Genomic DNA, 25,464 nt, shown 5'->3' with positions numbered 1-25,464 from the left:
CAATTGTTAATTGAACCATCCAATTCAAACCCAATCCTATTCTAAATTAGGGTCTCTAAAGCTTGGTCAAGACTGAGATATGCTGTTACTTTCTCGACAAGTGTTGCTTATGGGGTGAATATATCATAGCTGTTCCTTGGATTAATAATTCAATCAGAGGGCAAGCATCTTTTGTTGCTGATGGTTATCCTATACTGCCTACTTTGATCAAGTGGGAAGCTACGTATGTCTATTATAAGGGAAACTACGATAGCTCGTAATTGCAAGTTTCGACGAGGTCTTCTGGACTTGTACCTGTCTTCATTGTGCCCTTCAAGTCATAGCTTTCCTGGAAAACGAGGGGCTCAACCACTCTGACCTACAAAAGAAAAAGAAGAAAAATGCTCTAAAAATTTTATTTGATCAAAATAAAATCTAAATTCCTATCTCACCATTTTTTGGAGTAAAAGATAGCTAAATCAATATAATGCAACCTGCATAATTCTCAAACATAATCTTAATTAGTTGATACGTAATAAACCTAAAATTAATTCAAATGCCATCCAAAAATGATACGTGGCAATAGTTATGCATCAAATTCACATGTTTTTTCATTTGCTTGTTTGACATGTTATACAAAGGAGAATTGCACAACGAAAAAGTAGATAACGCGGCTGTAAGCTTCATATTTAGGCACCTCACATTGAGGGCATGGTAGTGATCACTCCTTTGCTCATGCTTCCTTCCCTTTTTTACTTGTTTCCATGATCTCCAAATGAGGTTCCAAAGAAATCAAGTCAACCAAAAATATTTGGCATAATTATCTAAAAAAAATAAAAAATAAAAAAAATAAAAAGCTGCAATTATTTAATATCATTCAATCTCATTAAGGAGTATTCGGCTTGTGCTGTGCCAAATTCTACCATACTTGTTCAATCTTGAATCATGGACCACTTAAGCAATCAATATTTGAGTCAAGCTAAGACTTAATTTATTAGGAAGTTTCTAGAAGCAGTTATAGTTTTACACACCTTGAAATTAAGTTCGAACCAAACTTTTTTTAAGTTATGAATTCTATGGATGCTGGATTTATCTGACAAAACAATGCATATATTGATCAATCCTTTAACTTACATTCGGATAATAGAATACCCAGCATTATCGCATATTCACAAAAAATTCTGATCAAATGAACCAAAAAATTGTTAATTTAATAAAACACGCTATTCATTAGTTCTGTCTCTAGTCATGTGAAATTTATATGTAGATTTTTCTAAAGTTAGTATTGGCATAAAAATTCAAGTTGATCTTTGCTACAGCATATGTATAGCTAAGTATTAATTTACAAAAGTTATATGTGAATGGTACATTTTCAAATAATTCATACAAGGGTTGAAATGTTAAGAAAATAAATTATAAAATCAGTTAGTTTACGTAACCAATAAAAAAAAAAAGGTTTGTTATCCGCAACCCCATATCTAATCTGGTTCAGGTGCAAAGCTGAGAGCTACCTACAAAGATATCCACTGTGCACGGAAAGTGCTTCGGATGGATTATCTTATCATTGAGAGTGGTTCGGTGATCGATTGAATCAATGGGCAGCCAAAGTCCATGCACACTCATTTTTTTCTTTGCGATGTCCATAGGATGCTATGGGGGTGTACTCCTTTTTTTAGCCTGACATGTATACTCTGAGGCAAATGGGGTGGCCGATTGGGTTACTTCATATGTGGCTCATCAATCGATGACATCTTGTGGCTAGAGATGACAATTTAATCTGATTCATTGGGTATCCAATTCGATCTGATTTTAATGGAATGTTTTTTATCTGATCCAATTAAAATTCGAAACGGATATGGGTTTTAAAAGAAAAATCAAAATGGATATGGATCGGATATGGATAATAGAATGCTCCACCCTGAATCCGACCCGATATATATAAATATATATCCTCAAATATTTAACACAACTCTAGCCGTCTAAACTTCTCGTATTCGATCACTTCGCCTCTCCTAAGCTTTTATATTCGACCACTTCAAGCCTCTCACTCAATTAGAACTCCTGAAGAAAGAAAAAATAAAGAAAAATCGAGAGAAAAGACTCCCCCTAAGCTTCTCCGTTGGACCACTCCGAGCCTCCCATCCAATTAGAACTTTTGAGGATTAAAAAATATAGAAAAATTTAAAGACAAGAAAATGAAGGAAACATCAAAGAAAACAAAAAAAAAAAGAAAAAAATTGAGAGGTTAGATCTTTTCCCACGTAGATTGTCATTTTTTTTTCTTTTTACTTTTTTTTCTTTCCATTTCTTTCTCTTTTTTCGGGGATCTTAAGAAAGGAGAGCACCTATAGGAGATTAGAGAGATCAGAGGTGTTTTTTAAGTTTCGATGGGATTTTTTCCTATTCAGCCACTCCATGCCTCCCACCCGATTGGGACTCTTGAGGATGGAAAAAACAGAAGAAAAATTAGAAAAAAATGAAGAAAAAATCAAAAAAAATGAAGAAAAAATAGAAAAAATTGAGAGGTAAGTCTTTTTTCCACATAGATTGACATTTTTTTCTTTTTACTTCTTTTTCTTTTCTTTTCACTATCCTTTTCAGAGATCTGTGGGAAAAGAGAGTACTTGAGAGAAATTAGAGGGGTTTCCAAGGTTTCAATTAGATTTTTTTTATCAAGTATATGGGATTCTATCTGAGTTGTGGCAGTGTGAGTTGGTTCCGCGGGGTTTTGAGAGCTTACTCTTGGTAGAAGCATGATATTTTATTTGTTTGATTGAAAAGATTCTTCTTTGACTACAAAATTTTCAATTTATGGGGCTTTATTCTATTGTATATATTTTTTTTTACTGTATAGGGATTTCGAGTATATCCGATTTGATTCATTTTTGGAGTTCGACACGATCTGAGTTTTTTGCTGGCGGGACGGATATGGATATCGATCGATCCAATCCATATCCAATTTATTGCCATCCCTACTTGTGGTCAGACGTGGTAGAAGTACCTATGCCTTTTCATGATATTTTATTTTCTGAATTTATGGGATGTATATATACTATATTTGTATGATCTTCTCATTTGCGAGTAAAAAAAAAGATTTTGCCACGATGATTTTTTATATTATTTTATTATAAAAGATATTTAAGATATTATACATTATTTTTTCTATAAAATATTATTTTTTAAAAAATAATATTTTATTATTATTATTTTTCTTCCTCTCTTTGCCTATGCCTCTCTGCACCCGCTGCAACCCCCCTCCCTGCTGGCGCCACCTATGGCTCATCCATCTCTCTCTACCTGCAATTTCTCCACGCTTCACCACCACCTGCTCTCCAACCTGTGCTTGCTCATGTTTGTCCGCGCCCTTTGCCACCTACAGCTCTTTTGCCCTCTGCCTGCTCGCGATTCTCCGCACCTACTGTGCCGATGGCTGCTCTGCGCTCCTCCCCACTATGACCCATGACTTCTCCGCACCTCCACCCCTCGATGACCTACGGCTTCTTCGTGCCACCACCCCACAACCTCCAACCCCCGTAGTTTGCAGTTTCTCTATGCCATTACCGCCACCTCCCACCCCTGGAGCTCCCCCTCCCCCATGGTCTATTGAGAAATTTTTTTTTTTTAAATTAATTTAATTATGACATAAAATGATCATAATTCTTAAAATATTTACCGCATTATATATGGATGCTCCGTTCAGCTGAAATTCAAACGCTACATATTTAATTCTATCTAGAAAAAAAAAAGTTTCCTAGGACTGGCATGTGAATTAATAAGGAAGGGAGTGCTTTTAGTGATAATAAGATAGAGTGCCAAGGTGTTATTTGAGAAAAACGCTAATAACAGGCGCCTTTCGAACGTATCGGTTGTAACGTACCCGTTAGGATATCATCGATATATCGGGTTTCAAAAACGTCTCCAGCCTTCTTTCGTCTCAACGTATTTGATCTGTGAGGTCCAACGGTTTGTCCGAAAAATCATTGTGGCGGATCACCGTCATAGCCGAGATGTCGGTCTTTAAAATCTCGTCCAGGACCGATCCGGCCATTTCCTCGGGGATGCGCTACGCCGAAGTGGGAGGGTTCTCGTGTGGTTTCTCTCATCTTCTTGGATGCCTTTCGCTCCCCTCCGGCGATGGCGGTTCTCCACCTCCCCGCTGCCGGCCTTCCCTCATTCCCATTGAAACCCTCGTTTCCGATCGGAGGACTCCCCTTCTTCCCTCCATCTCCACGGACCCGGGGTTCACGGCTGGCCTCCTCTGCCTCCTTCTCCTTCTACGGTGGCGGCCTGCGCTTCTCCGGCGGAGGTTCCCGGTTCTTCAGCACCAGATGGAGCTTCCCTCGCCACAAACGTGGTGTCGTGGTGAGGGCTAAAGCCTCGGATTACTACGCGACACTGAACGTTAGCCGGAATGCCACGCTCCAGGAGATCAAGACCGCCTACCGGAATCTCGCTCGCAAGGTTTCTTTCAAACCCTTACCAGATATTGCAAAGATTTTTTTGAATAATTCTTCAGCAGTTTTTCTTTGTGGAAATTAGCGTTGTAATTTCTTTCTCGGTTTGCTTGTGATGCTCGGAAAGCAAAAAGTTTGATAAGTCTAGGATGTGTAGGCTAGAATCTGCTGCAACCATTAAAAAAGAAACGAGTGGTGTCGACATGAAAGATTACGGAAGAGAAAAGATGAATTAGGACGATGATGATGTAAAACCTTGAAAAAGATTCTGAAAAGCTAAAATTATTGGAGTTTATGATTCCTGCCGAACTTATCGTGCCCTAAATAGATGGCACAATACAACTTATTATTTAATGTCATTTTTTAATAATTTCAGTGTTCTTGCTCTTCTTGGGCATCGAGATACAAATATTTTCTTATGGACTGATGATAAGATTCAAAGCACATTGCGTTACATACTTATATTCAAAAAATGCTATGGTTTTAACCAATTTTTCCATTGTCAGATGATTGTATTCGTGGGTAATTGTCCCATATTGTAATCATCAACCTTTTGCCTTTAATTTGTTAAACTTGTATGAGATGGTTTTCCTGTGATCTTCACGTCTTGTCTCCTTTGCCAAATCCGATTTCTCTTAAGTTTCAAAGACAGGATCTTTTTATGCCGTCTATTTACCTCTATTGGCATATCCTCCTCTTTATTTTTCTCCAGTATATCTTAGCCATCCTCTCGAAGGTTTTAAACCTCATGCAAACCAGAAGTTTTCAGTCCCACAAGCTACCCTCTTTAAGCCCTGCATCATCAGGTTGGTCAACAAGAATTGTTGTTTCAGTCCCTTAATTGGTTTTCTCTTTAGTGGGTACTTGGTGACCAGAGGTCAGAAAATGGAAGGCTAACATAGAAGTATCAAACTTGAGACAGAGTAGCGGGAAGAGAAAACCTGTTTTTCTTTTTCTTTTCTTTTTTCTTTTGGTGTGTGTGCGGTTTTTCTTAGGAGTGCTTTTTATAGTTATTCTTTTTACTCCTGATAAATCCTGATTACAAGAGTTTCTTTTTTTTTCCCCTTCAAATGCATACAGATTTTTCAAGTTCTTAATATAAGTTAATACGTAATGTCCTCTAACTGCTACTCTCTCTCTCTCCCCCCTTCTTCTCTCCCTCTCTCTCTCTCTCTCTCACACATGCATGCACGCTGCCTTTGTATGTTATCATCTTCGGTTGTTAATGTGCTCTATGTTTCATCGCAGTATCATCCAGATATGAATAAGAGCCCTGGGGCAGAAGAAAAGTTTAAAGAGATTAGTGCTGCATATGAGGTATCTGTTTTGCTTTACCACTTAATTTTATACGACAAGCTGGATCCAATATTTTGCTGATGCCAATTTCTTGTCAAGATCCATATCAGCTTGCTGAACCATGCGCTTGCCTTTGCTAAATGCATGCCTTGCATTTCTTTTCCAGTTTCTTCACAAAACTTGTTATTAAGTTTTAGCATCACTTGTTTGTACGAGACTCTAAAGTAAATTAGTTTGCACCTTGATGATCTATAATGTAACATATGCTATTGATTTTTCTCTGGCTGTGTTATGCCAAATAAGAAGCTCAATCCTTGTTTTCTTATTTCAAGATGTTTGTCACTGCGGCATTTGCATTTTCTTTTTTTCCATATCATGATGGATCCTTCCTATAGGTGTTATCAGATGATGAGAAAAGACCTTTATATGATCGCTATGGTGAGGCAGGTTTACAAGGAGAATATGGAGGGAATGGAGTTGGCCCACAAGGGGTAAGATTGATTTTATTTATATATTTATTTATTTTTTGTGTTTGTGTGGCTAATACTTAAATTCTTAGCCTTCTTGTAATTTGATTTATCAGTTTCATGATATCAGATGGTAGTTATGATTGCAATCCAAACTTTTTAGTCATTGTTAGCCAATCTGGCAACTTAACCAATTGAAATGAGGTTATTTTTCATTTACAATTTGCAGGTAGATCCTTTTGAAGTCTTTAATGCATTCTTTGGTGATTCAGATGGATTTTTTGGAGACCCTGGAGGAATCAACTTTGATACAAAATTTAATCGCAGCCAGGGACTTGATATTCGGTAAACATTTATTACTTAGTTGCTTTTTAGTAGCAACTTGTTGTGATTGTTCTAGGCTCTTTCTGAAAAGAAATTTCTTGAAACTTTTATGAGATTATACTAGAACTTCTTGAACAACTATTGTAGTTCATGAAGTTCAGTTTGTTTTTGTGATTCTAAATTGCCCAACATTGTCTTACTTTTCATAGGGAATCCTCTATCCTCTTGCTCTATTCTATCTCTCTTGCATGATCATTGTAGGATAATCATGTTAATCTATATTTACATATGAGTAACTTCATCTTCAAGCATTACCCCACCAGGGTATGCTCCATCAAGACTTGAGCTCAGACTGAAACTAGCCCTTATGAATTGGGGCCATATTACATGCCAAGCAACCATTAAATGAGAAATCAATAGTGGAACTTGGGAACTTGAAAGCCATCAGAGAGTGTTTAGGCTAGGGCTTTTGACAAAATTTAGAATAGTAATGGTGAAAATCAAGGTTTGCCAAATTGGTATCGGAGTTCATACTAGTTGGTGACCAGTTCGGCATGGTATGGTTTGTACCATGCCATTCTGAGCCATACTGGAATCAGAAGAGGGAGGGGGAGAAGGGGACACATAGAGGGGTAGAGGAAGGGGGATAGGGGAAGAGGGAGGGAGATAGGGGAAGAGAGAGAGAGATAGAGAGATAGGGGGTGCTGGAGAGGTGGAGAGTGAGCACTTTGCCCCAGAGCCCTTCGAGGCTTTGACCACCCATCCGAACATGGGAGAGAGAGAGAGGTGGGGGGATGCTAGAAAGGGGGAATAGGGAGCACCTTCACCTGGAGCCCTTCGAGGCTTTCCCATCAGGAGGCGATCACATGTGCAAAAGAGAGAGGCCTACTGATCACTGTCGTAGATGGTCAAGAATAAAAACCAACTCAAACTATGTAGATAGGGTGAGTTGGGATCATTTCCACAGGGATTTAGGATGATTATCTTTTTTTTTTTTTGAGAAGAAATAAAAGAGAATTGATTGTAGAATGATTAAAAAGAAATAGAATAGTAAAAATTAAATTAAAAATGTAAATTAATTTGTGAAAGAAAATAAGTCAGAGAAATAATTCAAAAATTTCGAATCCACCATGCAAATTAGATTTTTTTTTTTTTATGTTGCAATATTAATTCTTATGATTAAGGTATTAGCACAGCTTATCTCTAAGGGGTACGAACTGTATCAGTAAATCACAGCTCGTCCTATTAGAGCATAAACTATCTAAATTCAATTACAAGATATAAGATTTAATCTAACATACCACGATCTATCTCTCCTAAGTACGGATCGTATTCAGGGATCACGGCATGTCAGTGAAGGGTATAGGACGTGTAGGTTAGATCAATACTTCAGAAAAATAAAAAGATATGAAATAAAAGTATAATTTTATTGCATAAAAATTAAATACAAGAAAAAAATAAAAATCTGTTTACAGGCTTCATCATATTCCTGGATTGAAGGAATTTAACCACGCATCAAGATCTCTAGCTCCATATTCTCCCAATATTTAATCCCTAAAGTTCCTTGATTTTTTTTTCTATTTTTTTTTGCTTTTTTTTGATTTTTTTCTCCTCTCTACACTTATTCCCGAATCTCCTATTTATAGATGAATTTTTTATCTTTTTTTTGTCACAAAAGGAGTCCTAAAATCCTTAAAAACCGTATAATATCCTTAGAATTAATTTCTGACCGTCTGATCATCAATGGACTGTCTAGATCAGTCCAAAAATCAGCATTTTACTCCTTATCAGGGTCGGAATCAATAACAGCCGTTGGATCGTGCCTTAGATGGAATTTTGGCCGTCGGATCGCGCAGTTTTCTTTCTATTCTCAGTCGGAAACGTTCTCAGCCGTTGGATCAGGTCTCAGATTTGATCTGGACCGTCGATCAGCGCAAAACCTTCTGCCTCGTTCGTGAGCCGCGTCGTGGACCGCGAACTATTCCTGTGGACCGCGCCTTTGAATCCATGGATTGACTGGCTGATTCACCATGCATCGAAGGCAATTTTCAATATTTTTTAGGATATTTTCGCTTGATTTTCGCTCCAATTTTTGTCTGAAAAATAAGAAAAAATATGCATTAAATTTTTCAAAAATTTTATATTATTTTGATGCTTAAAATTACTCAATTAAATCAACATCTATTTTTTATAAATATGTTCTAATTTTATATTTTTTTAAAATTATTTATTTTTGTAAGAAAATTCAATTTATTCATGAAATTAGATTTTTAAGGAGATGTTAGCACAATAAATTATCAAAAATATCTTCAATAAATATAAAAATATATTACTTATCATACCTTCCAACTTGAACTTTGTTCGTCCTCGAGTAAAGAAAGAATTTAGAATTAAGTATCATTTAACTTAAAATTTTGAATTTTATCAAATAATTTTCAAAAAGACCATTGATATTCAGTAGAGCTAGAGTGAGGTATGTCATTGGAGTATTAATACTAATCAATGTGGGAGTTAAGCTAAGAATACTAAATATTTTTTAAACTTTTTCAAATTATTCCTACCTTTATCTCCAATCATTAACCTCATATGGACAAGTATATTGTTATTTCCGTCTTTCATTTATTGAATTTTTTTTTAATATTGTATCGCTATTGAGTGTTTTAACCCCTTAAGTTTTCTATTTGATCCATGTAGCGAGTTTTCAGCCAATAACTCTCGAACCAGACAGCTTTAGGGCACTAGATATAAAATATTCCTCGGATCTACTTGCTCGAATCAAACATGTTACGAGTTAAAACTAGCTTTACAACAAAACTTTTTGGTTCTTCATATCTTTTGACGCGAAACTCAATGCTTGCTTAGGCAAAGAGGTCCGGTTACTCAGCATGAAGTACTTGAATTTTTTTTAATTTTTTAATATATGAAGAAACGTATAGTTATCCTACACAAGCCCATAGAAAGTAAACTCTTCTTTGATGCTGGTAAGAAAATTTAGAAATATTTAAAGAAAATTATTTAAGTTCTAAACTTAATTTTTTATTAAGTTTTCTTAATACTTGATCTCTCAATATCTCACAAATTCTCTAGTCTGTACATCAATTTTTTTTTTTTAAATGCTTGATTTAACTCGATTTTTAAGTGTAATCAGGTGCTTAAATGCTAAATACTAACTTGAGGACTTTAGAAATTCAAAAATTTTTATTATTCTCCTCCCTTAACTTAATCGACATTGTCCTCAATGGAGTAGGAAAAATGAAGGGTCCATAAAAACAGAAAGAAAAGGAGATATGTCACCTGATCCAGACGTCTTTTCAAAATTAGTTCTCCCCCCAACTTAGCCAATATTATCTTCAAATCCCTACAAAAGGCACGAAGTAAGACTCTATTAACCTAAACAAAATGCAAAAGAAAGCAAAAGTAAAAGCTGGAACTGGGTTACCTCTCAAAAAGCGCTAAGTTTATTGTCTTCAGTCAGACCAAATTATTGACAGGTGCTTCCACATAGAACGGTCCTTTATTCCTAAAAAAATGAAGATCAGTTAAAACAAAATAAAAAAAATTTGGATTGCCTCTCAAAAAGCGCTAAATTTAACGTCTTCAGCCAGACGCTAAAAGAGTATCTATCCTATTCTTGTCCGAATCTTAACATAGGTCTGTAATTTTCTACGTGATTCAAGCTCTTCCTCAATGTATTTTCTACTTGGGATCATTATGTGACTCATTTCTCCTGATAACTAACAATTCTTCCTCTATAATTAGATCTAGGTATAACTTAAGTACTAGTTGGGGTTTTAAGAGACCTACATCTATATACTCGATGTGCTGAGGGAGTGTTTCTGGATCTTCTATTGTTGCCTTTTCTTTTTTAAGCAGAGATTCAACCAGTGTCATGAGGGGTTCAACAATTAATTTTGGGTTTAGCTGAGTGTAATGGTCACTAGGTGTGGATACCTCATTATTATCATCAACTTCAGGTATCTCCTTCAGTTTCTCAAACCTGAATGTTCTCAACTGATTGAACTGGTCTTTAAGTTCTAGACCATTCTGAGCTCTAGGATCATCTTCTAGTTGGCTTGATAATCTACCCTCTTCTAGTTTACTAACCGCTATAGTTAATTGGCCTAATTGTTTAAATAACTAGTCAGTGATTTGCATGAAATTATTAAGAGTATTTTTAATGTTTGAGGTTGATTGCGCTAAGACATCTAGACTCTTTTCTAATATGTTGACTTCTTCCTCAGGATCTAAACCTGATTGATCATTCAGTGTTTGGTTGGGCCTTAGATAGGGTTGATAAAAGTTATGGGCTTCTAATGTTGCATCTTGTGGCCATATAAAATGGGGATGACTTTTTGACCCTGGGTTATAGATTGGTGCATAAGGTTCTTTTATGTAGCTTTCATTGAACGCACTTTCCTGTATGAACTCAGTTTAAGTTGGGTTCATCAAATAAGGACACTCCACAACATGATCTGGTGCATCGCATCCAATGCACATGGGTGCTAGCACTTGGTTAAATTGGATATGTCTTTCGTATTTTAAGGCTTCAATTCTATTGGTCAAAGTTGCAACTCTAGTGTCTTCAAACTCCCTTGAGTAAAGGTATGCATCTTCAATTTTCGTGAATGTAGGATGCATGTTAATCGTTTCAGAGTCAATTATAAAATTGTTAGCCGAGGATCTAATTCTAGACGGTTGGACAGAGCTAATCGAATAACACAGGTCCAGTAAGGTTCTAGGTTGTCTATTGGAATCCATTTTTCCTCAGTGATCTAATAGGCTTGTAGGCTTTACATTGTGTCCGGCAATCATCGTTTTGTCTTAGTAGAAATTTTTTTAAAAAAATTATTTTATTTTATTATTTTATTATTTTTTTAATTTTAATATATGAGAGAAAAAGAGAAGAAGAAGAGTTCTAGAGATGAGAGTCCTAAGGGGTCCTAGATCGATAAATGAGAGAGAAAAGTGTTTTAATTAAGGTTAATGTTTGTAGGTTAGTAAGCAAGTTATGCGATCAATCTTAACTAAGGGTAACCCTAGATCTAGACAGCTCCTAACTGTCAAGGTTGTCTTTGAGCACTCCAGATAAAAAATTAGCCACTCTACTGATCAGATAAGTGTAAGGTTGGTAGGGGTCCTCCCGTTGCTTTCTTTAGACACCAACTGAGTTGGCTAGATAAGCGAACGAAGCCAATTAAATAACCACCTTCCTTCAGGATATAGTCCCTAAATCACTTTTCTAGACATCAGTCAAACTAACTAATCTTAACCTGGTCCAACTCTTAGGATCTCTTGTCATATTGAGCTTGAGAGTCCTTAGGGGCCAACGTCTAATTGATTTTAAATTAAGGTTTAGGTCAATGCAATATGCAGGATGGTGGTTTATGGGCCAAAAAAGGGTGATGAAATCCTTACCTTATCTTATTTAGGGTTTGTGCCCTTAAGATGTTTTATGGACTTATGCAATGCAAGAAAAAAAAAGTGATCAAATTTGGTAGTTAGTCAAGAGTAAATTGATTTATTTCACTTTTTAGGTTTTGTGATTAAGTATCTAATTTCCTAAGTAGATTATGAGGTGTCAATGTAGAGATTTTTTTTTTTTGAAAGAAATTAAGATTGACTAAGAAACTAAGCAAGTTAGAAAGCAAATAAAAAAAAATTAAGAATAAGACTAAATTTTTTTTTAAAAAAAAAAATAATCGTGCCTAGATCTTCGACAACGACGTCAAAATTTGATCGCTGTCGTAGGCAGTGAAGAATAAAAACTAACTCAAACTATATAGATAGGATGAGTCGGGATCGTTTTCACAGGGATTTAGGGCGATTATCTTTTTTTTTTTGAGAAGAAATAAAAGAGAATTGATTGTAGAATGATGAAAAAGAAATAGAATAGTAAAAATTAAATTAAAAGTATAAATTAATTTGAGAAAGAAAACAAGTTAGAGAAATAATCCAGAAATTTCGAATCCACCATGCAAATTAGATTTATTATTTTTTTTATATTGCAATATTAATTCTTGTGATTAAGGTATTAGCATAGCTTATCTCTAAGGGGTACGGACTGTATCAGTAGTTTACAGCTCGTCCTATCAGAGTATAAACTATCTAAATTTAATTACAAAATATAAGATTTAATCTAACATACCACGATCTATCTCTCCTAAGCACGGACCGTATTCAGGGATCACGTCACGTCAGTGAAGGGTATAGGACGTGTAGGCTAGATCAATACCTCAGAAAAATAAAAAGATATGAAATAAAAATATAATTTTATTGCATAAAAATTAAATATAAAAAAGAAATAAAAATCCATTTACAGGCTTCATCATATTTCTGGATTGAAGGAATTTAGCCACGCATTAAGATCTCTAGTTTCATATTCTCCCAATATTTGATCCCTAGAGCTCCTTGATTTTTTTTTCTATTTTTTTCTTGCTTTTTCTCTGATTTTTTCTCCTCTCTATATTTATTTCCGGCCCCCTATTTAGAGGTGAATTTTTCACCTTTTTCTGATCACAAAAGGAGTCCTAAAACCCTTAGAAATCGTATAATACCCTTAGAATTAATTTCCGACCGTCAGATCATTAATGGATCATCCAGATTAGCCCAAAAATCAGCATTTTACTCTTTATCAGGGTCGGAATCAATAACAGCCATTAGATCGCGCCTCAGATGGAATTCTAGCTGTCGGATCGCGCATTTTTCTTCCTATTCTCAGTCGGAAACGTTCTCAGCCGTTAGATCAGGTCTCAGATTTGATCTGGACCGTCAATCAGCGCAAAACCTTCCGCCTCGCCCGTGAGCTGTGTTGTGGACCGCAAACTGTTCTTGTGGACCGCGCCCTTGAATCCATGGACCGACCGGTCAGTTCTCCATGCACCGAAGGCAATTTTCAATATTTTTTTAGGGTATTTTTCCTTGATTTTCGCTCCGATTTTTGCCTGAAAAATAAAAAAAATATGCATTAAATTCTTTAAAAATTCTACATTATTTTGGTGCTTAAAGTTTATCAATTAAATCAACATCTAATTTTCATAAATATATTCTAATTTTATATTTTTTCAAAATTATTTATTTTTGCAAAAAAATTTAATTTATTCATGAAATTAGGTTTTTAAGAATATGTTAGTACAATAAATTACCAAAAATATCTTCAATAAATATAAAAATATACCACTTATCACCTACCTTCTTAGTAGTGGCTGGAATTGAAAGATAGAGAGCAACAAAGCTAGGGTACCATCTTTTCTATCTTTGACATAATTTGAGAGAGGCATTCGGGGGAGGGGGGATGAGTGAGGAGCTTGTAGAGACTGAACCAAGCTGACTGGCTGAACTGTTTCGGATCATCATCGGTTAAGTTCAGTACGGACCGAACTGCTTGGTACAAGTCGGTTCGACAAACTATGGTGAAAACTCTTGGGACGAGGAGAAATCCTTAGTGTTCTTCTTCAATGATATATAATAATGAACTATAGAAATTCTTGATAAATTGTGATATATACAAATTACATGGGGGCATAATTGTAAACATCAGAGGAACACTAACATTTGGCACCAACTATATTAAAGGATGCATCATATGCTAAAAAATTAGAGTCTATGCAATATTTTTTGTCTCAGGCTCTCAAGTTTGCTTAATCCTGAAGGCTTTTGGGATTTTTGGCACTAATTTTTTAATAGGGCAAGCTATTTTTGGTATCTAAGGCAAGTCGTTCTTATGCACCTGTATATTTGGTAGTGTACTACTTTGTGCTCTTTTTTAGTCATCAACTCTGAGTAATCCTATGGCAGATGTTAGTGTGAAAGGTCACTTATCTTTGACCTGTGAACTTGGCTAATACTACCATATTTTTTCTAGTTCAAAAAAAAAATCAAGTAACAAAAACAAGTGATGGAGTTTAGCAATTCTTTACAGAAGCATTCTAAGGATATGGTAAAATGGATAAAACAAAATCATTTGCATAGAATACTTACTACTTCATAGTATCCATGAGATTTTCAACTTGAACAGGTCCTCATTCAATTCTTTTGAATTAATTGTTGACAAACTGCTTGAAACCAAAAGCTCAATCTGTTAGGGAATCAATGATGTATATCTTTACTATAGTTCTCCAGGTTGTAATGCTTCAAAGACATGAGCATGTTTCAGTAAAACAGATAACACATTTCCCAATGTTCCTTAAAGCTAAGGAAGCATTGCTCAATATTTTACGAGTTATCCTGGTCATTCAATTCAAACTGTGCTCTTCTTGATGCTTATCAAATCTGACACTTTATTCTCCAGATGAGTAGTCGTAACATCTCAGTAACCATAATTTGCTGTTTCACAGGACAGGATGACACTATTTATTTTTTCTCTGAAATATCAGATGGTTTACTTTCCAATTTTTATCTCTTGCAGTTATGATCTTCCTTTGAGCTTTGAAGAATCAATTTTTGGAGGACGACGGGAAATAAATGTCACTCGCTTTGAAACTTGTGACAATTGTAATGGGACTGGTGCAAAATCTAGCAATTGCATAAAGACATGTACTGAGTGTGGAGGTAGGGGTGGAGTGATGAAAACCCAGAGAACACCATTTGGAATAGTGTCTCAGGTAAGGTGATAATTTTATTAGAAGACTTCTTGAATTGAAGCTAGGCTGAGCATGTCTTTTTCATACAATGCTCTTAGATTCCTGATTTGTTTACTTGTATCCTAAGTTATCCTAAGTGGTATTTCCTCTATTCCTTTTGGTTTATATTTCTCATAACACAATAAAATCTTTAAATCAACTTATTTATATGATTTGTAGGTGTCTACTTGCTCAAAATGTGGTGGCAATGGCAGAACAATCACTGATCAATGCAGAAGTTGTAATGGTGAAGGAAGAGTGCAGGCTAAGCGATGCATCAGAGTAGATATTCCAGCAGGTGTTAATGATGGATATACCATTCAAGTTCAGGGAGAAGGAAGCATTGATAAGAAAAGGTAAGCATCTATAAGAGTTATAATTATGATAAAGTTTGTTAATCACAGCATAAATTCCATCATCATTCATTTTTGATATCTGGAGTTTTGAAACTCTTTGATAATTTCATTATACAAGTATGCATCTTCATTGATGGGGTCAGTGTATTTTTCCTTGTTGCTACACCTTATGTAAACATTAATTAGCCATCCTTTTTCTGAATCACTTTTCCATTTCTCCTATTTATTCAATTAATCTTTTGCCTTGTTTTGTTTGTAAGAAGCAGATGAATGACTCTTCCTCTACAGCTTTATTATATTAGTATGATTTTCAAAGCTGGACCAACTATTGTGGAATTAACTATATAGTCCGAAATCTAAAGCTTTTGTTGAACTAAAAGTATATTGGAGCTTGGATTACCGCTAGTAAAGTAGGTCTTCAATCCCAACAACTAGCCTTATAGGTTTCATGGTAGGTCTTTCTTGACTGAATTTGGGTTTGCTAGGAATTTTGGCCCCAATTTCTAGAGAACCCCCAACAGGCTGACTGCTGGTTGTGAAATCTGCTCAATCCTTATATGGAACCTTCTTAACATGGAGTTGTGGTCTATAACTGACACCATATTTGATGGGAAAAGGCTTGGACAAGGAAAGGATTCATACTCATCAGAAAATTGCAAGGTTTTTGTAGTCAGAGATGAGCAAAGGAATTATTACTCAAGAGATGAAATTTTATTATTTGAGAGGGGTTGCAATGTATATTTCAGTTTTTCTCATTATTTTTATTTGTTCTTTTTATTTTTATCTTTTATTTGAGAATTAGGAGTTTTGAGATATTTCTTAACTCAATTTTTATCTAGGAAACCAAGGTTTCCATGTTGGCCACTATCTTGGCTGAGATATTAGTTTGTTTTGGTATTAGTCATTCATCAAATGTGATATATATATAAAACATTGGCTCTTATCATTTCAACCTATAAGCCAATATATCCTGGGATATCAGCTGGCATGATATCAATAGATCAGCTGAGAATTTTCAAGCTGACTTTTACGACCTTAAATGGGTTGTTTTTGTGACTAATATTAAAATCAATGCCTTAAGATGATAGTTGGTCTTGATTTTGCTGTATTGGCCAATATTGACATATCTCATATCCTATTTCTTAGGGCCTACCTCTTCAATATATTGGTCCTTATTTTCTCAACCTTTCATCTTGACAAAGATAAACAAAGATCTCAGATCATCTTGTATCTGCAATCCACCGAGATGGCTAAGATATTGGGTTTTAAAATGGTTGCAGGGGACACTTCATATGAAGAGTAAAATTATGTCTGCTTGGATGTTGTTATACAATCTCTGCCTCTTACACATAAATATGTTTTTCTCATTGTAACTTTTAAGTAGTTTTTCTTTTGAAAGAAAAACTTTTAGCATTTAAATATTCTATTGTGCATATATTGTTTGTCTGGAAATTATGACCTTGACTCAATTTGCACTGAGGGAACATGAGTTTTCTTGGTTATCCATTTGTTCATGAAATACTAAATTCTGTACATTTCTCAATAGCTATCTTATTTCTTCTTGCCCAGCTTAAATGTAGATACTCCTAGTTACTGTGGAATTGTATTGATCATCAGGTAATTTATTATGCAGGGGTATAGCTGGTGATCTTTATCTGTTCATTCAGGTAAATGAGAAACCAGGAATTCGGAGGAAGGGTCTTAATTTGTACTCAGATGTCAGCATAGATTACACTGAAGCAATACTAGGAACTACAGTAAAGGTAACAATGTCAGCATTGCTTCTCTTCTAATTCTTCCAAACCTTCAAAAACTTGCTTTATAGTCTTCATCCTTCTGGCAGCTAATAAAATCATTTTCAAATCTTATGTCCATTAACTTTTATTTCTAATAAAAAGTAATTAAGACATCCCACATGTTGGATCTAAAAGGAAAGAAGATCTCTTTACTTCTGCCATCATTGTAGTTTAGAGTGTTGTAGTCTTTTGCTTTCATCTTTGCTGAGAATCTGTTGCTTTTTTTATTGGTTATTAGTATCAGAGTACTGTGTCAGGCCTGCCAGAAGGCAAACCACTGATTGTCTTCTGAAGGATTCCACATACTGAGGTCGTAGAAAGCCAGACCGAACCTTAGGCATGCTTGGCTGGTCAGCTGTCAGGGAAGATACTTTTGAATCTGTTGCAACTTTGGTGGAACCATGCAGAACAATTTATTAGAGATTCATCTTTTCTGAGGAGCTGAGGATTCCCTTGAGATACCTATCAAAATCCATAAAATGCACGTGTAGTTCATCAATATAAAATAAATAGCTAATATTGTTTAAATCTGGAATATATATATATTTTAAAAATTATGATGCCTAGTAAGCTTAAGCCATGATTAATTTATTAATAACTAATTAGACTAGTTTCCATGTTCTAGATGTTAAAAATATTTTATTTGTTAAGGTTAACTGTAGAAGTTCAATAAAAGAATCTGTCTAATGGATTGGTCAGTTTTGCCACTTAAGAGTCATGTATTTGTTTTCAAGTATTTGTATCAAGTCTGCATGCTAATTCCACATTTGACGTATGATTCCCATTTTTCAGAATTTGATACTACTTTATAATTAATTAATTTTATTTGTTTAACATACATTTTTTCATATGTGAAATGAAAAGCCAAATGACATCTCAGGTGGAGACAATTGAAGGATACCAAGATCTTCAAATTCCTTCTGGTACACAACCTGGAGAGACACTAAAGCTTTCTAACATGGGAGTTCCAAACATCAAGAGACCTTCAGTTCGAGGTGATCATCATTTTACTGTAAGGGTAGAGATCCCCAAAAATATCAGGTTCAAGTCTCTTTTTTCTTTCATCACTTCTACGCTAACATTTTAACTTTTATGATAATACTTAAAAACTTCTAGCGATGCATTGCTCAGTAAGTTGTTTCGTTTCCATTTCCTTTTCCTTGTTTTAATGTTACAAAATTCATATGGTAGGTCCTTACAAAGTAAGTTCACTAATAAAAATCTTTTTAGATGTTAAGTTTATTGTTGACTTCATGAAAAATGCTGTTCCTTTTTTTTTTTTTTTAATTGTCTACTGTTTTTCATGTGTCATGATCTACTGTTATGTTGTTTTTTGTCCATATGTTATGACTTACCATAAGATTCTATGAAGACCAACAGCAAACGCTACTCAATTGTATGGTGCCCACCATACTGGACACCTGTTAATACATTGCAAGGAAGGTACATGGTCTGCCTGCGAGAATCATTATGTATGCACTTTATGGTGCTATATTGTAGTATAGTTTTATGCTTAACAGCTCAACCATGATTGTTGAAATCCAGCCCATAGTCCCAAGAACCCATTTTATGAAGACGTACAAGAACACAGTGGAAATGCATACCATACAGCTAAGCATGAGGGTTACTATCTGTATTTCTCATGGTCCTTTAGATCAAGTTTTTACATTCCAGCAGGATAGGGGGTGTCTCGGCCGTCCTGTTCTGTTCTTGTGAGAAAATGGGATCGGCACGGGATCAGAACTTTGAAACCTATCTATGTAGGGAGAGAAGAAGAAAGAGGAAAGAAAGAAAGGAACATGAAGAAAGGTGAAAGGAAAGAAGAAGAAGAAAAATGAAAAAAGAAGGGGAGGAAGAAGAAAAAGAAAGGAAGGAAAGAAGGAAGAAAGGAAAGAGAAAGAAGAAGGAAAAGGAAAAAAAGAAAGGAAGTGATAAGAAAAAGAAAGAAAAACAAAAGGAAAGAAAGGAAGGTAGAAGAAAAAGAAAGAAAGAAAGAAAGAAAGAAAGAAAACAAAGAATAAGGGGAGAAAGATGGAGGATTTCTACCGGGATAGTTGTCGGGATGGATGGGATAGCGGGGCGTCCCGTTCTATGGAGATATTAGGACCCCTCTATTCCACGGGATTTAAAACTTTGCTTTAGATCATTGCAGCAGCTTGGCAGATCTGTGTTAGAAAATAACAAGAAGGATGACTATGTGATCCACAAAGATGTAGTCATTATGTTTCTTACAGAAAATCTTGATCCATGTTCCTCAAATAGCAACCATGAGTCCAAGTTCGTGCTTAAACAAGCCTCAAAGAATGGAATAAATAGGAAGGAAGAAAGAAACAAGAAAAGAAAATGGGAAAGCAGAAGTGTGGTAGTAGAAGAAGAGATCATGCATGGTTCATAAAAATAAGTCTTCCTGCTTGTGCTTTTTGTTACTAAGACTTCCAACAATCAACAAGTAGAAGATGAGAATGTCCCTAATTGCAGGCTGACCAGTTTGGAGCTGTCAAAATTGTTTGGTTTCCAAAAATGTGCCCCTGATATAATGTGCAGCAACCTTCTTTTACATGGACCTTATAGCTTTCTTTACAAGTCCTGAACAGAGGTTATGATGATGGAGATTTATATTCCATGTTTTTTTTGTCTTCTTCTATTTTAGCTGGACCAGGCAATGCTTGGGCTTTATTGGGAAAAATACTTCATGCTATCAAAAAATAAGGCATTACATGCTATCAAAAAATAAGGCATTAAAAATAATGGCTTTCTTTTTGATATTAAAAGTCTATGCTGAACAAAGTCAGACCATCAAGGAAATTTAATGCAGTAATTTATTGGGATAAAGCCGTTCTTTAATTCTGATGTATAGATTATAATTCTCTTAATGAACAATTATGTATTGCATACCATCTATTCTTATCTCTGAAAAAGAGATCTGTGTAATATCAGCAAGTTGCATGCAGGAGTTGGTGCCACTGCTATGATTTAATGTACATTACGTGCCATTACCTGCTGTATATTTAAGATTTATCCTAGTTATATTTGTATCAATAATTTATCAGAAGGGTTTGAGATAATTGTAGTTTTCTGTTATAGACGTGTTTGTATTTTGCTAGTTTGGATTAAGGCGTAGTTGAGTTGAGTTGAGTTAGTCAGTTCGTATTTTAGAATATAGCAGGATAGGTTTATCTGCTCATTCTTTTTCCAGCATTTAGATTTTTTTAATTTTTTTTTTATAGAATGTCTTAGGTCCATGTGTATCTGCATCATTTGTGTTTATCCTTAAATGTGTGTTAACTAAAGGAAACAAAAAGATTATTCAGATGTAGGTTTGGTATAGTGGCAGCGGAGCTAAGATTTTAAGGGAGGAAGGGAGGAAAAGGGGAGGGTTGGAGGGGGGGGGGCGCGCGCAGCAACGAAGAAATGTTGGAACAACCATTATCTAAATCTAGAACATTTGAAAAATCCATATAACTTATGTTTACTTAAATTTGTTACAATATTAGAAATTAGAAAAGACAACGATTCAAACTTGTGCAACCATAACAAAATAAATCAAATAATAGAAGATGCAAGAAAATAAAATAAGAAAAATCTTAGCATGCATCAGACAAAACTTACATGTACATCATCATCATCTTCTTCTTCTTTTTATTTTTATCGTACCCTGTCCAAACAAAACAAAGAGCACATCCCCACGAGTGAATTATCTACTCCTACCACGAAGTGAATATATAAAATTTTGAGAGTTCAAAACATAGCATCATCCTTATAATAGTTTTACCCATGAACACATGACAAAATGGACTAAAGGGCAAAGATGAATATATAACAGACTATCACTGGTTTCTAGGTAGACTCGTTAATTTTCTTTTGCTGGGATTTTGTAAATTTTAGGCTCTTTTGTTGGGTTTTTGGAACCTAAATTTCCTCGAATACCTGTTCAGAGAGTGGAAAGGGGGGAAGCTAAACTATTAAAATCTTTCTTGATTTGGTAGGTCTTTTATTTTTATTGAAATTCTATTTGAGTAGAAAATATTTATGAGTGAAACTGTTTGCTTAGATTTGATATCCTCTAAAAAGAAACCAGAAATTTAGGAGTGATCCGTGGATGAGTGGTTCATAAGATCTCATGGATGCAATATTCTTTTCCAAAAGAAATTCTGATGTACTTTAACGGCATCAGATGGTACTCTAGAAACATGCTACAAACAGGGGCAAGTATGCAGGCTACTATTGCATACCAAAGGAGAATTGGAAGTCTGGGGAGGCAATTGCCCCTCTGGCTCCAGAGTTGTTGTTACATTGCCTCTTTGATTTTTCTTAGAAAAATATCTGTCATAAATTATCTAGTTCGTATTCAATTTTAACTTTTTAAATTACATTTAATGTATGCAGTGATGTGGAGCGCTCGCTAGTTGAAGAGTTGGCATCTCTCAGGACTACTGAGGTTTCATCAATCCGATCAAGAGGTAATTGACTTTCTTCTCATGAATGGCTGCTTCATAGTATCTGCTATGATGATATAAATTGTTTTTGTGCATCTTTCTGTAGGGATACACAGCAACAATATTAAGAAACATAAAATGAGAAAGAAGCAAAGCCATTCTTCACAAAAAAGGACCAAAGGTTCCTTGTGGAGCTCTATCAGGAATTTGTTTGGGTATGTTCCTGTTTTATATGATCATATATTTTGCTGCAATCATTCAATGGGGTTCATTTCTTTACTCACAATAACTTTTCCTTAAATGATGTCAAATATATCAGATCCTTTGTTTGCAATTAAATGTCAATTTTCTATGAAACAATCAAAAGGTTGACCTGCAGTTTTAACTGCTATAGTATAATTGTTGAATATCATGTGTATGCAAGACTGTTAAATGAAAATAAATGTCTGGACAAGAGAGAATTTAGTTTATTTGAGTGCAATATCTCCAAGGAAGTTGGATGGTGGAACATGGCTGATTTAATAAATAAATGGTGGTGCAATTTTCACTTTTTTAAATTGGAGATGAGGTAGGCAGGTGTAGTCCATGCCATAATTGTGGGCTATCTAAAAATTGAGCGGTTACTTAATGCTTTTATATGTAATATGTGTTTAGTGGATCAATGTGTTAAATTCTTACAAAGCAAAATGAAAGTCTTAAATTTAGCTTGATCATTTTTCACAGAATTTGGAAAAGGTTTTTAGTTTGTAAAAATATTAGTATAGGTAGCATATAATTTTTGTTTTAGCAAATTCTTAGAATAAAATCAAGAAAGGTTTCAGTGTTTTGAATTTTCTGTTCTTAACATCATCAATAGCTTTCTAACTGGATCATATTTTTTTTTTTTTATAGATCATTATTAGAAATGATTGGAGAGATAGATGGAGTGATGGAGTTGTCCAATAAAATAAAGGCAACATAGTTGAGGTAGAGTCTGTAGTAAGGTGCTTCTACACTGGTATGTGATGCCCACATGCCTTTGACATGTAATGGATATTCTAAGAGTCAGCAGTAAATCTGACATGGATCTGAATGCTAGATACTATAGAGTCCAAGTACATGGAATGCATGTGAGAGAGATACAGCTTTAAGCTGGATGCATGGGAACAAGACTCAGGTTGGATCAGAATATGTTAATTTATGTGTAGCTGTTGCAGCAATGAGGTGTGGGTGTTGCACTGCAATGTAAGCCTACTGTGTAACAGATAGGAGTTAGGCATTACTTAACAATGCTCTGTGGCTATTGTTAGGTTGTCTCCTAGAAACACTGAGGAAAGGTAAGCAAGGAAACTGGTCCTGAAAATGGAAAGAGCAGTCAGCAGAGAGTTGGTGGATACTAGATATTACACTGAGAAGACTTATTATTTGCTTGTTCTTATAAAAGACCAAATGGAGATGAACAAATTCTTAGGAAATTGTGTTGTCTCCATCTACAGGGATCCTTATAGTGGTGGATTAAGAAGGTTAAGTAATGGACTGGTGGCTCCTAAGTTGGCTTCAGATGCGAAATCATTTGTGTAGAGAGTGCTTCATGCACTACGGGTATGAAGAAAAGTTCGGAAGCTGTTCTGGAAATAGGTGGATAGACTAATGCATGAAATTTCAAAGGCAAAAAAGGATACTTGTGATACTTGTAAATGGTAGCTTACATTTTCGTGCAGGCTGGATAAACTTGAATAACTTACTGGATACCTTACTTTTTCCAATTTATTTTGCCCATCCTGTCAAACGACATTACCTTTTGCCAGAACAGAAAAGTTGACATAAGGGTGCTTTTGGCATTTTGTTGATACATTCTTCCCACTTATCTCTTGAAGACAGAGTAGAATTTTTCTGAGAAAATGGTGGAGTAGACTTTTTTATTCCTGTGATTGACCCTCGGTTTTATTCCTCACTTTTGCCTTATCCTGGGCAAATAATTTTCTGCAACCAAATGCAGCTGGAGGAAATAGCTATTGGATATGAGTAGGTTCCATGCTAGGCCTCTCAGCGACGTATTATATTGCAATAGCAAATACATATTCTAAATGAGAAATGAATTTTATATACCTCATACACCCACATACGAGTGCGCACACACATGCATGCACGGATGCATGCGCACACGTGCACATGCATGCAGACCAGCCATGTATAACTCAATCCCAAAGGAAACTGAAACATGCAGATTGGCATGTGATTGTGAATGCATGATGGGTTGATCTCATTTTGAGCATCGTGATACAAATCTTTATATCCCTGCAGAATCATTTATATTATTCTCTCATGAAACAATAAACAGTATCTCATTTATGCAAGCAGTTTACAGCTGGATAATTTTGGTGATTGGAGATTTCCTAGCAACCTTGTTTTTTACTGTGTATGGTAACCATCTCTAACTTTTGCAGAGGAAATCAAACCCGGACAGGGTTCGCGTCATTTAGTGTACAACCTTTAGCACCAGCGTGGAGGACCCCTGGAGCTGATCCTTCTGTAGTGATTTCCATAAGTGTTGTTTTTGTAATAACATATCTCATATCCACGGTTGGTAGAGCTGGTTGCAGTTCATTTTCACGGCAGAGCAATGCGTCTACTCGGCATAGAATGGTCAAAGGAAGATGAATGATACTTCCAAATATGTTGTCCCTCATATCATAATAAATATTCTGAATAGGTGGAAATTATCATGCCCAGCGGTCTAATCTTTCCTAAGTCAGGAGGATAAATTTTTGATTCTTCCTCTATGATGTTCCCAATGTGGCTGCGTTCTGAATCTTCTGACCCCAGCGATGAATTTTTTATTCATCTAGAGTTGAACCCTCCGACTGGCCCTGGAAGAAATGCTAAGTTGGCCCCGGTGCAAGCCACCTTGCCTATCATCGAGGCCTCCCGATTCCTGAGAAAATGGAATGCAGACATGGTGCATCTTTCCCATATCTATAAAAATTAACATGTGAACAATGTCAGAAAATATGTTTAGTAGACTTTATTTTATTTGGGTCTGGTGCACTGTCTAAAGAGCGAAGAAAAGGACGGAGAGCACATGGGATTGCCATTCTGTTCTGGTTTTTCTTGATAACCATGGCAAGAGTGCAGATAGCTATGAGGTTCCTGTGTATGAGAATGAATTTGATTTTTGGCGCTCTTCTTTTTTTATCCTCTAAATATGCGTGCAATACATGTCTATATAAATTTGTTGATACTTGCGGATTCATGGATCATAATTTTCACGACATGTTATAGATGATATGAACACAAATCTGTTATTACTTCTTACGAACTTGGGCTTGTCCTCGCCTTTGTTTAGCAGAGGTTTGACTCCTGGATAATGTATTCTCATGAGAAGTATATCTGGATAATTAAAGTATGGAATGGGCTTCCCTTTCTCCCAGAATTAAAGGAATTATTGAATGTTGATGTTGTATTTTTACTTTGGAATGCCATCAATGAGGATGTGGTGGGATCTTTTTGATTAGTTAAGTGATAAGTATGTGGTACTCTGAAAAATTAAAGAGCATGCTCGTATCTCCTTGAGCAAATTTCGTGAATGATTGTTGTAGTGTGGTAATGCATGCAATCTGCAGCCTCGCTTGGCTGGGAATGAAAGCTCGGTGCATGGGGGAAGATACTGAAACTATTATCACTGTAATTCAAACACCTGAGGGCATCTCCTATTACTGTACTGTGGGAAGATTCTGAAACTACTATTACTCAAGCGAC

The 25,464-nt window shown here is 35.5% G+C and overlaps 1 protein-coding gene across 2 annotated transcripts; it reads left to right on the top strand.

Annotated features, from left to right (window-relative positions):
- The first annotated feature begins 4,031 nt into the window (after positions 1-4,031).
- On the top strand, positions 4,032-25,155 carry LOC105041099 (uncharacterized). 2 transcript variants are annotated; one of them, XM_010917901.3, is made up of 11 exons: positions 4,032-4,440; positions 5,682-5,750; positions 6,125-6,220; positions 6,426-6,541; positions 14,925-15,120; positions 15,319-15,494; positions 17,128-17,257; positions 18,171-18,331; positions 21,677-21,750; positions 21,833-21,941; positions 24,153-25,155. In XM_010917901.3, exons 1-11 carry the CDS (start codon positions 4,114-4,116, stop codon positions 24,364-24,366), a joined length of 1,668 nt encoding a protein of 555 aa, XP_010916203.1. In that variant the 5' UTR covers positions 4,032-4,113; the 3' UTR covers positions 24,367-25,155. The 2 variants fall into 2 exon arrangements, with proteins under 2 accessions (XP_010916203.1, XP_073110394.1); XM_073254293.1 differs by lacking the exon at positions 24,153-25,155 and adding an exon at positions 23,202-24,113.
- Positions 25,156-25,464: the final 309 nt, after the last annotated feature.

The sequence above is a fragment of the Elaeis guineensis genome, chromosome 3 (assembly GCF_000442705.2).
Source record: "Elaeis guineensis isolate ETL-2024a chromosome 3, EG11, whole genome shotgun sequence".
NCBI classification, from domain to species: Eukaryota; Viridiplantae; Streptophyta; class Magnoliopsida; order Arecales; family Arecaceae; genus Elaeis; species Elaeis guineensis.
This window is presented reverse-complemented; position numbering and strand designations above follow the sequence as displayed.

What these genes read in the sequence shown, in the direction of transcription:
- LOC105041099 (XM_010917901.3), top strand. Translation starts at nt 4,114, where the DNA reads ATGGCGGTTCTCCACCTCCCCGCTGCCGGCCTTCCCTCATTCCCATTG. An exon ending in CATTTGGAATAGTGTCTCAG is followed by an intron (nt 15,121 to 15,318) that starts GTAAGGTGATAA and finishes TATGATTTGTAG; the next exon opens with GTGTCTACTTGCTCAAAATG. An exon ending in GGAAGCATTGATAAGAAAAG is followed by an intron (nt 15,495 to 17,127) that starts GTAAGCATCTAT and finishes TTTATTATGCAG; the next exon opens with GGGTATAGCTGGTGATCTTT.